The 12,520-nt window shown below is 35.3% G+C and overlaps 1 protein-coding gene across 1 annotated transcript; it reads right to left on the bottom strand.

The window, feature by feature from the left end:
• Positions 1-5,232: 5,232 nt before the first annotated feature.
• Positions 5,233-6,473, bottom strand: LOC128551347 (heavy metal-binding protein HIP-like). The gene is made up of 2 exons (XM_053532197.1): positions 6,179-6,473; positions 5,233-5,651 (listed from the first exon to the last, which is right to left on the bottom strand). Exons 1-2 carry the CDS (start codon positions 6,471-6,473, stop codon positions 5,233-5,235), a joined length of 714 nt encoding a protein of 237 aa, XP_053388172.1.
• Positions 6,474-12,520: the final 6,047 nt, after the last annotated feature.

Raw genomic sequence — 12,520 nt, 5'->3', positions numbered from 1 at the left:
GATCATCCTTCAAACATTTTAAGTGAGAGCAATTATGATTGCCTTACGCAAAACGTTTTTAAACTTGACTTTAGAATTTACGAAGACATCGTTTAAAATATCATAAACATTTATTCACGATGTTGATGTGATTTTTCTCTTGCTAAACGTTATGTAATTTTGTTTGTTTCACATTTAAGATATTCGAACGACAACTGGGCTTAAGCACGTTGCTATGATTATCAAATATCCTCTAGTTTTGTACTGTGTGATGTCATTCTATTTTAATGATAACAGTTGAAAGCGGACATGGTACTGGTTACTATGGTACTGCACATAAAGGGGACAAAGTTGTAGCACCAGTATACGTATTTATTGAACGACCCTCCTGCATAACACGCACTCAAAGCAACATGTCAGTGCTATGGTATTCTGGCTTTGTGATTTTTATTTGTACCTTATATTCAATATTGCTTTTGTTGCTCATATCGTTCATTCGTTAGCAATATTCTAATAGCAGGCACATGGGCAACAAGGTCGTGAGGTTCAATTAGTCACAATAAGTTGTTTATGACAATACCTTTGCGTGTGCAGGTTAGTCTCTTATTTTCAGAACAGTAAACATTTACAAATGACATTCTGGCAATTTAAATTTGATTTATTACATAATATCCTTTATCAAAATCAATTATTGTCATACTTCGTGCCTCTAACAAGATGCTTCTGAGCTGCTTTATTTAAACTTATACTCTACGGATCACAACAGTCTAATATACACGGTGTGTATGCATATCGGATCCCTCTCTGTGGTAAATGAGAAAACGGATCCCTCTCTGTTCGCGCACAGGACAGTCTTTGTGGTACACAATGAACTCCAACGTCAAGGAGATCAGAAAATCAAAATGTTCGACTTAAACACATTTTTTGTGCATAAAAAACATATGCACCACGGAAAGACGTAGCTATACACCATTGCTTTTTTATCGTTACATTTGTTCGGCTCTGATGATCATGGTGCTATGTTTATGAAACTTAAATAAGACTCTCCTTGAATATAGCAAGTATCTAATACCTTAGATGTGAAGCACGGGATCACTCTCCGTCGGCTCACTGCACACGGTACGGGAACCCTTTCGGACACAATATTCTTCCGCTAATGAACATATGCATATTTACCGATGCAAAGATGTTAACCTTTTTATTACATACTCATACAGTTTAATTTAACTATTTATAACGGTGTTAAGTCTGAAAGTCACTGGGGCCGTATGCAAATCGCCTATAAAGTGTGTTAGTAATATGAAGGAAATGTCTTTCCAATTATTTGTCGGAAACCGTGCTGAGTACAATGTATCAATACCACTGCGATTTTGACCTTTGACTTGAATGCCTCCAACAGTGACACCGGTTATTTGCTAAGCAGTTAAGCACAATATGAGTTTAGTTATTTTAGCTACCATATTCTGTCCGTTTCTCCATTTAGTTTATGCATTATTTATTTCAGATCGATTGTGAAGGAAGTTCTACAATTTATATTAATCACTCCCGACACCTCATTCCTGATGGAATCCACCGCCACGAGGGTATGAGAGAAGAGGCAAGATTTCCCTTCTAGTGCTGAGCGCCAAGCAAGGGAGCTACTGTTACCATTTTTCACGTCTTTGGTATGACGCGGCCCGGGATCGAACACCGATCTCCCGCACTCGAAGCGGACGCTCCTTGATTTTCATGGAACACCTTACTCATGATTACAAACCTTATCCCAGGCAAGCTTTGTGACACGGGCAAAAGAATACAAAGATTATTGATAAAATATATTTTACATAGATTGTAACCAATTAAGCTAGTCACACACAAATGTGGCTGACCTATTCCTGCCCTATTTCCGCCTAAAATTCAATATGTCGTGATAAGCACTAATATTACTAATCTTCAAATTAGAGAACTATATGACATTGTAAAAGAACTTTCGCTCACAAGGTAAAGATTATAGCAATTTTGCCATTTTGTCGGGTGTATACCTTACATGACTCGTGGTATGGATTTACAATGATTCCAGTCGTAGTTCAGACAGTTAATTATTGCCCTTTTATGTCTTTCTTACATAAAACATGTCTGGCTGTACCATTTTACTTGTCTTTTTGGTAAGATAAAATACTCTTGATAAAAACAAGTGGTGATAACGTTAGTCAACTGAAACTATTAGGGGTTTAAAATCCTTAAAATCCTTTGATAAACTGAATAACTATTTGATAATATACTTGATATCTAAAACTAAAATGATAAATTGATTACAATCTCTATTCCACTTCCTGGTTAAACCAGTAATGGTTTCATTTGAAGAGCTATATAAGGGCTCGAATAAGAGATAAGCATGGGGATTTTTCCACTAGGCTTCCAATCCTGATATACGATTAATACATAAAAAATTAATTCGGTTTATTTTTGTTGGGTTTTATGTCATATATACCGACACAGTTAAAGGACATGTGACAACTCTTTTCGTAGCAGATTGGGTTTAAAATCAAACCGTCACAATTAAAAGGTTACTTGACGACTTTTCAGCATTTTATCCCTCCATGCTTTGTAGTTTCGAATATAACATTAATGATGTGTTGTTTTTTTTTTCTTTTTATTGTTGTTGTTTGTTTTTTTTTTCAATAATTTATTACGTCACACATTTATGCATAAACCTTTTATAATTGATATCATATTCAATTTGTATTACAACTGCCCTTGAGTAGCGCCTGAAATAGAGTTGTTTTTTTTTAATTCCCGAGATACTTAGTTTAAACTGTATTTATTTCAACAAATTGTATATACAAACATGAGTACTATATTTAAATTAACAAAGTTTGATAAAAAGACATACATCAATCAAAATAGTACAAACAAACAAACAAAGAAATTTTCAATCGAATGGATTGGAAAACAAGCTACTTAAAACTTATCTGAATTCCGCTCCCGAGATACTTAGATCTTAGATACTTAGAAGAAATAATAATATGTTACAAACTTGCTTTTTCCTGTGTGTTATTTAAAGTATTATTTAAGTGTGCAAAAGTATATACCAGGTGTGCCAGTAGTTGCCGATATATCTTTTGTTGTTGCTTCTCGAGTTGTATAATAGTATCGACTTAGATCCAATTCTTCAGTATTGACATAATTAATCCGCTGAATGATACACAAATAAATGATCATAAAACTAATTTTGGCTGTCATCTTATTTAGTTTATTTCACTAAATGAGTTATGATATCGGCAAGAGTTATGTGAAACTTAACTACTCCAATCAGGACATCAGTTTATCTTGAACATAGCCTAAAGAGGTTACCGATAAAAAGAAAACGTTCAATGAAGAGGTAGACAAAAACTGTTCAAAATATGGGACAAGAAGTATTGCACGTTTACACATCAGTTTATGCATATTATGAACGATCTCCGAAATATCATTAAAAAAAATGTAAAAAGTTACTAATCTCCAGTATTTTCAATATAAATGATTAGTTTGAAATATATCTTTGGATTGAAGACCGTATGATTAGACAATCTAACGCTAGAATCAAAAGACAAGCTGCAAACCAGAATGAAAACAATTGCAAGTTGTTCCAAAACAAACAAAAAGAAAAAAGCAACTCGACAGAAACAAATATAGAAAAAGAAAATTGATCCATCTTCTCTCGTATGCGACTATACATAGCGATATTGCATAGTACTGTGGTTCGTTAAAATAGTGCCAATGGCCCAGTACCTCTATCTTCTCTCTCTAGGCTTCTTCGGGGTTACCTCACCCTTAGTTCCGAGCTAAAACCCTATCCTGGGAACACTGGAGCTATTTGTCCCATAGTCAGGGGTCTGTTCATAGGCATCAGAGCGTGTCCACACACCGGTGGGCCTGGCATGTCTGGGGGCAGACCTCCTCCGAGTCCCCTGCAGTTCTGCCTAAGGCCGCAAAGTGCTCCGTTACCGTGTGGCGCCAAGTGGGATGCACTGCAAAAGGGCTTGTCTGCAGAGTGGCTATGTACTGGCAGGGACGACTTACGCACTCAGCTCCTTGTTCACCAGATGGCTAGCCAGCAGTGGAGGCTGAAAGCGGGAAGTGACAAGCACACAATGGTCGATTAAGGGCACTAAAAATCAGTAAAAGTGCAGTTATGAAACAATTGAAACAACTGTTTTAGAAATAAATAGAGGATATTACATGAGTGTCTTTTCATATTAAATTTATTAAACGAATTGAATAAAATAATAAAATGTGTGACTCTGCCAAGCATTTTATCAATTTCATCCAACGACTTAATGTGAAAAGTCACAAATGTAATATACCATTATAAACAAGTCAATTTGACCTACATTTCCTATATTGTAAAACGACGTCGACGTCAAAGCTTTATTACACTATAAATCTTGCCATGCATTTTCAAAACTAAACGTGTCATCATATGAGCCGTGCCATGGGAAAACCAACATAGTGGCTTTGCGACCAGCATGGATCCAGACCAGCCTGCGCATCCGCGCAGTCTGGTCAGGATCCATGCTGTTCGCTTTCAAAGCCTATTGGTATTAGAGATACTGTTAGCGAACAGCATGGATCCTGACCGGATGCGGATGCGCAGGCTGGTCTGGATCCATGCTGGTCGCAAAGCCTCTATGTTGGTTTTCTCATGGCACGGCTCATATATGGAAACAATATTACATGTCGATGTAGGTGAATTTACTTCCTCAGAGAAAAAGGCATTTTTCATAAGACAAAAAACTACTCCAGGCCTGCAGGTGTACGAAGGTTTAATTAACAATCCAGCAACATCAATTAAAACAACATTAAAATAATTAAGATAAACTAATTAGCAGTTACTAAAACCATGAACTTTAAAATTCCAAGATGAGTTAATATTTCATGATTAAATTCTATCAGTGATTTTGTTGCTACGGTGCTCATTTAGACGAAAAAATGGCTTTTTGTCATAATATAGCTAATATTGCTCCTTCTTTTTCACAAAAAAAGTAGAAAAGTCGACGGAACAAAAACTGTCAGGATTTGCCTTCAGTTATACATTTGTGTTTGATATTTATTCCGATAATGATATAAAAGTTTACGCTTTCATAAAGTAAAGCTCATACTATAATAGGTGCAGTTTTTCTTACATTTAATCATGCATCATATTACCATTTTCCTCATTTCAAATGAATACGTATTACAACAACGCTTTCTATCAACTGAACAGTTAAGGACGAGTTTATCCACAATGTTTGTCTATCTGTGAATTAATACTCCTGAAAATGTGTTCCATCTGTATGAATCATCCTGGTTAATGATTCTACCAGTGCTACTACCAGCTAATACCTCAACCCTAACAACCTGTCCGGCTGTCAGCATTGCCACCGTGTCACCAGTTAAACACTCGTTGTTTCCGTCCCCATAAAACAATGTTACCGTATACTTTTTATGATCAACCATAATACCAGCGACCAAAGTCTGGATGTTCTTAAGACAAAACGCCATAGTGAACATATATGTTCCACTTACAGGTGTCGTAAATTTGCCAGTCCCACGGTTGTAAGAATCTCCTTCGTTGAAGAGCACAGTAGGAAACACTACCGTCTGTCCTGTAGCAACAGCAATGTTTGAATCCAATCTTGCCTTGAAAGCGACTGTTGTTGTAAAAACGTCATCTAAAAGCGAGCAGAAATGATTGATGACACATGTATATAAAGGAATTCCATGTTTCATTTTGATATATATATTAAACACATTTGAATTTCATGATAAAGGTTTACCGGGGAAACTTTCATTGTTCACTCAAACTGAAACGCTCTGTAATGGAAAAAAGTTCTACCTCGAAACCATAATTCAGACATCAATTCATACGCAACTGCTCAATAATTGGTCAGTTATTAAATAGTAGTAACGTAGCAAAATTCTAGAATATGTTTTAATTAGAAAAACAACAACAACATATTTTCAAAAAAAAAAAACTGTATTTACATTTCCTACAAATTTTAGAAACATTTTTTTAATGCATACTTCCTAATCTTCATTGCACATCTTGCTTTTACTTCTTAATTTCAATTACTAACATTTGTAAAATTATTCTTCGTTTGAAATGATTGGCATACGTCTGGACATGTGCCTCTTTAATAAAAAATACTTTCAAGTGCTCTGCTTTAGCAGTGTTTATACTTCAAAACATAAATTTTACCTTTGATAGCTTGTAGTTCTTGGATCTTTTTATCAAGAGTCTCAACAGTTTTGTTTTCAAGGGCTGCAAGTTTTTCATCAATGTCCTTGTCATGCTCCTGATGCTTTTCACTTACTGTCTTTGCTAATTTCGTTTCAAAAGCTTTCATTCTCAGGACGTTTTCGTCGTAGGTTTCGAGTTTTGAATCAAATGCCTTCAGTGTGTCATCAGTCCCGGTCTTCATGTTTTCAACAGCCTTGACAGACTGTTCCATTTCAGTTTTCATTCTCTCCATTTGAAATTCTATGCGAACCATTTTTTCCAACACTTTCTCTTCAAAATCATATTTTGAACAACGTGGTTCTTCCGAGTTGACATAAATAGAAAGGAAAAAAAGATATAATGTTTTGTAGAACTGCATGTTTGTACTCTTCAGTAAATATATTGTAATATATTGTAACTTCCTTTTGGTGCCACAACTTTACAGATAAGATTACTAATGTAGGAAATGAAACGCAACTCAGTTTCCTCTCATGCTAGAACGCGCTAATTGTTGATAATATGTAAACTGTTTCTGGCGACTATGCCAAAGAATGTGTTACTCCATGGAAAGTATTAAAACGATAACATGCGTTCTTAATTATCAACATGTCTGACAGAATGCTACAAATGTCCCTACATATTGTTATCACAGTGCAAGCAAGAGCAAAATCTTGTATTGTTTTATGACGAATCAGATACCGCCAAAATTAGTAAATATACAATCCATTTATAAACAAGTCAGTCAGTGCAGTGCATTTCAATGCCGTCTAGTCTTAAACTCCATCCCGTCCAATAACTTTGCATTCAACGCATTGTATTTTGAAATCATTTAACACAAAACTTCATTCCATCCATCTAAACAGGGGACGATGCATTGAAAAACTGTTGCGATGCACCGTACTATGAAATCATCCAACAAAACATGATACCATCCAGCTCAATGTGAAGCCGTTTAACACAACATGAGTACGTGCAGTGTAAAATGAAATGATTTATTACAACTTGACGCCATCTAAAGCATATTGAAACCGCTTTGTGTAATTAAGAGCGGTGTATAATAACTTGATGCCATGAAGTCCAATATGAAGACGTTTAACGCAAAATGAGTTCTTGCAGTGTAAAATGAAACGATTCGTTAAAGCTTGGCGCCGTCTAATGCATACTGAAACCGTGTTGTGTGATTTGGAGCGGCGTATCAAAATTTGATGCCATGCAGCCAAATATGAAACCGTTTAAAGAAACACGAGTACGTGCATTGTAAAAGGTTAATAAGACTATCAGTTCATAAGTTTGCCCTGTTATAAATATAGATTCTGGATCAGTTTTACATAAGAATATCTTAAAATTTGTCCTAAAACCGACTTGTGGTAAAATTCTAACATTTAATTTGACACTGTTCCTGCGATTTATCTGACTTATTTTCATGAAACATCTTTCTTCTTGGTTTAAGCTTTGTCAGAAGTATGCTTCGTAAAACAGACACAGTAATAGAAATAATAACATAATAATAGCTTGTTTATGTTTTTAGACAGTATGTCAAAATTACATATGCTTCACTGTACAGTGCATGATTTTGTTTGTTTGTTTGTTGTTTTTTCGGGGATGGGGTGTTTGGGGGAGGTGGGGGCGGAAGATCTTATGCCATTTTTAAACAGTATTTCATTTAAGGTGGACAGTCAGTTTCTTGAATTTTATACGACCTGTAAAGGGATTTGTGAAACGAGCGAGCGTAGCAGATACTTGTGGAGATTAAGTTAATACTTGTATGAAATCCAGGAAACTGACTGTCAACTTAAATGAAATACTGTTTAGAAACGGCATAAGATCTTCTGCCCCAACTCATCACCGAAAAAAAACAACAACAAACAAACAAAAATTTACAAAACAGTGCACATACTATCTAAAAACATAAACATGTTAACATTTATTTTATATGATTAATAATTAACTCGGGAGATTTTTAGTGTTTGTTAATTTTGTCATTATTATTTCTATTACCGAGTCCGTTTCACGAAGCTTACTTCTGACAAAGCTTAAACTAAGAAGAAAGATGTTTCCCGAAAATAAGTCAGATAAATCGCAGGAACAGTGTCAAATTAAATGTTATAATTTTACCACAAGGTCGGTTTTAGGACAAATTTTACGATATTCTTAACAATTACATCCTGACAGTTTGACAGATTTACCTTCCGTCATGAAACAAACAACTTTACAAACACCTAACAATCTTAAACACAGTTAAAATTCACGTATTACTGCTAGTATTGCACGCATCATTTTTTGGTTCTGTAAGAGCTGTCTGAAACACTGAAAAAGTACACCACAGAATTCAATTTGCTTAATATGCGGTGCATAGGACTGTGTGTTTCTCAGAAAGGATTTCTTCTAGTTTAAGGAGATATAATTCTCCTAATCAGTTACGTCGATTTATGAACAAATAACGTTTAGTCACAGAGAAATGTGAGAGCTTGATTAGCATACGTGCGAGGTATAAATTTTATAAATTCATGCAGTAGAATATTTTTGAATTTTGCAAAATCAAAACCGTTGACTGTGTTACACCTTAACCCTATTAAAACCTTTTCTTCCGACATTAGTCTGGCGGGCGGACAGAATTTCAAATTTCTTCAAACCATGTAATTTCGGTGAGTTAGGGTAAGAAATTTAATCTCTGTAAGAAAAACCGAACCTTTCGAGCAGCGGAGCTAAACATTTGGGATGCATACTAGTAGGATTCGAAGCAGCTGATCAGAACCGTTTGTTCTTCATGTACAGATGCTTTCAAACAGAAAAGTTCAATCGTTTTAGGGTCAGGTCTGAAAAGTTTTGAGCAGTGGCTAATAAACATTTGTGGTTGATATGAGAATATATCCATCGGTCAAATGGTGACGAAGTATCAAAGGCTTCTAAATATCGTACGTTATTGCCCGGCCAATAGTTGAAAGAACACATGAATTAAGTATTGCCATGCAATATAAAGTCCCTTCTGGAGACTAATAATCTCATCTGCAGTGTAATCTAATGATCTGAAAACTGCAATGATGTACATACGATGTAGCACTATAATTGTGTTATAAAATGAAATGTTTGGATTAATGGATTACAATTCGCATATATAAAAGTCTACAGTTGGTAATTATAAATATAAGAAAGTTTTTTAAATAATATTTCATGTTTGAACTGGTGGGAAAATAAGAGGAAAAATGTAGTGAAATGCTTCCATCATATTAAAGGGAATTAATACTGAAGAAGAAACACATTACACGTTTTAATTGGGTCCACATGGCACATGAGCTTGTTATGTTTGGCTTATACAAAGTTATTTAGATATCCATGCATGAGCGAAAAAGCTACGGACAGGACAAAAAAACTGATCTCTAATATTTAACAGATCGGACATGCGAAAAAAGCCTACTGACTTTCGACCGCTGATTGTGACCTTGTCCCTTGAGCTGGGAGTCTGTGTGTTGCGCTAGACATGTCATTTATTATGGGAAACATTTGTGGCAAGTGATATTAAAATTCCTTGATGGATGAAAGTTATATATCCTGCAGGAAAAACACCCTATTGCCATCCGACTTAAAAGTGTGGCCTTGACCTTCGTGCTAGTGGCCTAGGTGTTGTGCATGTCAAATCGTCTTAGTATGGGAAACATTTGTGAAAAGTGTTATTAAAATCCCTTCATGGATAACAGTTATCTGGCCCTACCAGAAAAAAAAATGACATTCAATTGAAACCTTGATCTCTGAGTTCGGAATCAGGGTTTTGCGCTTGACACATCATCTTTTTTTGGGGAATATTTGTGTCAAGTAATATTAAGCTCCCTTGATGAATGACAGTGTTAAGAGCACCCTTTGACATTTGACTTCTGAGTGTGACCTTGACCTTTGAGCATGGAGTTTGGTCGTTGCACTTGACAGTCATCTTACTATAGGAGTCATTTGTGCCAAGTTATAATAAAAGTACTTCATAAATACTTGATAAATGACAGAGTTAAGGACCGGACATATAAAAAAAAACACTTTTGACTTTTGATCCTTCAGTAACACCTTTAGGTAGGAAAAAGAAAACAAAACTTTTTATTAGTTTTCAGTTAATCATTTATGCATGTCATACTAGAGATGGCCGACAAAGACGTTTCTTCATCCAGTTTAATTTCACTGATATTACATCATTTCTTGACAACCAGAAATGATTGAACGTATACAAGAAATCAGTTTTATACTAGTGACAATATGTGCACGACCCGGAATCTGCGAATGTGCTAGACGAAATACCTCGACATAGGCTTTAAATCAAGTTCTCTATATGCTGGGCAAGGTTTTGCTCTACCACCCATACATGGCATGTAAAACAAATGAGTATTGTAACAGAAACGATAAACACACAAACTGAAAATACAAACAGTATCCACTGGGAATAGCTTTGTACAAAACAATAATAATACCATTGTAAGAACAGCACAAGACTGTTGTAAGTTTTCAATGTTTTACCATTAATAAGCTAATGCATTTAAAGTATACATGAATACTTTGTTTCCATTGACATTTAGTAGAACTTGGCCAGGGATTTTCATATACAACTTTTATAATATATAGGTTTATAAGAATGCAACTATCGAGGCCCCGGGAATAGGGGCCTGGTACAGTGTGCATTCAAAACTAATAAAACCCTGACCACAGTGGTGAAAGCCGAACCTGGGAAAAAAATCCGATACAGATCATGTAGAATGTTTTTTTTTAGTTCATTCAAATATATTGTGCATTACAGTTTCAATTAATCCGCCCTCTTAGCTCAGTAAGCAGAGCGTCGATCTACGGATCGTGGGGTCGTGGGTATGTTCTCCATGACTATTTGATAAACGACATTATGTCTGAAATCATTAGTCCTCTTTTGATTCATGTGGGGAAGTTAGCAGTTACTTGCGGAGAACAGGTTTATACTCGTACAGAATCCAGGAACACTGGTAAGGTTAACTGCCCGCCGAATGAAATGCTGTTGAAAAACGGCGTTAAACCCAAACAAACAAACCTGTTTTAATTGTGTTTAATTGTATGTTATTGTAGCACTGCATATAGTCTCAGCCATTTTGCAAACACCTGGAATTCAAATTCATTTTGTAACTTAGCCACTTAGCAAACTGTCTGACAAACCAAGGGCACGTCACTTTAGAAAGCGCATGCACCACATATATTACACATTGCTTGGTTGTTCTTCCAAGTAATTTTTGCATTAACAAGAACCTTCTAATCACTTGAAGGCCTTCCACCTAATACCTGCTTCAGCAAAATTACAAAAGGGCCGTATTACGCTTGCCAAAAATGTAAGCGAGTGTTTTGAAACTGTCATGTGAGTTCATCCTATGATGAGAAGAAAGGTGTGGAGAATCTGGAAACGTTTGGTCAAGTAGTTCTTTACCTGCTTACATGTAAGACTTTCATAAAATTACAGTGCTAGAAAGGGACATGACTTTGACAAAATAAAAGCTAGGGTAATGTGACTTGCCTTTTGATGTCATATCATGATGCTGAAGACATGTGTGAAGTTAACATTAAAAGCAACTGGCGTATTAATTTTTTAACCAAACATTTACAGTATAAAAAATGGGCATAATTGTTGACAACATTAAAAGTTTTCCCTTTACACCATCTTCTGCCGCCAAATACATGACTTCGTAAAGTCTGAAAGCATCTGATCTTGTAGTATTAGAGAAAGAAACAACGAAACCTGCTTAGATGTAAATTGTTTGTTACGTGGACGCGGACACAGATAAAAAGGACGACAACAAAAGCTCTACTTATTTCTTGACAGACTTTTTCTTCGGCTTTGGCGGGTTTACAAGTATAAGATAAAATTTATTTAATTAGATATCTATGAATACTTAAGAATGGTCTAGCATTATTCTAATCTACTTTTATATTTGTTTAAGTTGTTGGGTTTTTTTTGTTGTTGTTGTTGTTGTTTTTGTTTTTTTTTCTGCCAGATAAAGAGTGCTTGACCTTTATTTGTAAATATATTTTTGTCGTCGTGTATCTCTCGTACAAAACCGTCTGTAAAATATTGCAATACATTATGAAACTTACAACGCTATCTTTAATGTTTAATCTTACAAAATTTAAAATGTCTAACACGCTTAGATAAAAGATTAAACAATGACATTACATTAAAGCTGTGGTATACAGAATGAAAAACTGTTATCATAAACAAGATAAGAAGTCCAAATTAAACAAATAGCAGAGTCTAATCGATCTGTGTTTAGATCAGTAAAATTGATTTTCTCTACAAATAGGTTCAGTGAGGATTCACATAAAAACAACAGG

The sequence above is a fragment of the Mercenaria mercenaria genome, unplaced genomic scaffold (assembly GCF_021730395.1).
Source record: "Mercenaria mercenaria strain notata unplaced genomic scaffold, MADL_Memer_1 contig_1000, whole genome shotgun sequence".
Classification (NCBI taxonomy): Eukaryota; Metazoa; Mollusca; class Bivalvia; order Venerida; family Veneridae; genus Mercenaria; species Mercenaria mercenaria.
The sequence above is the reverse complement of the archived record's forward strand: the minus strand, read 5'-3'. Positions and strand labels throughout refer to the sequence as shown.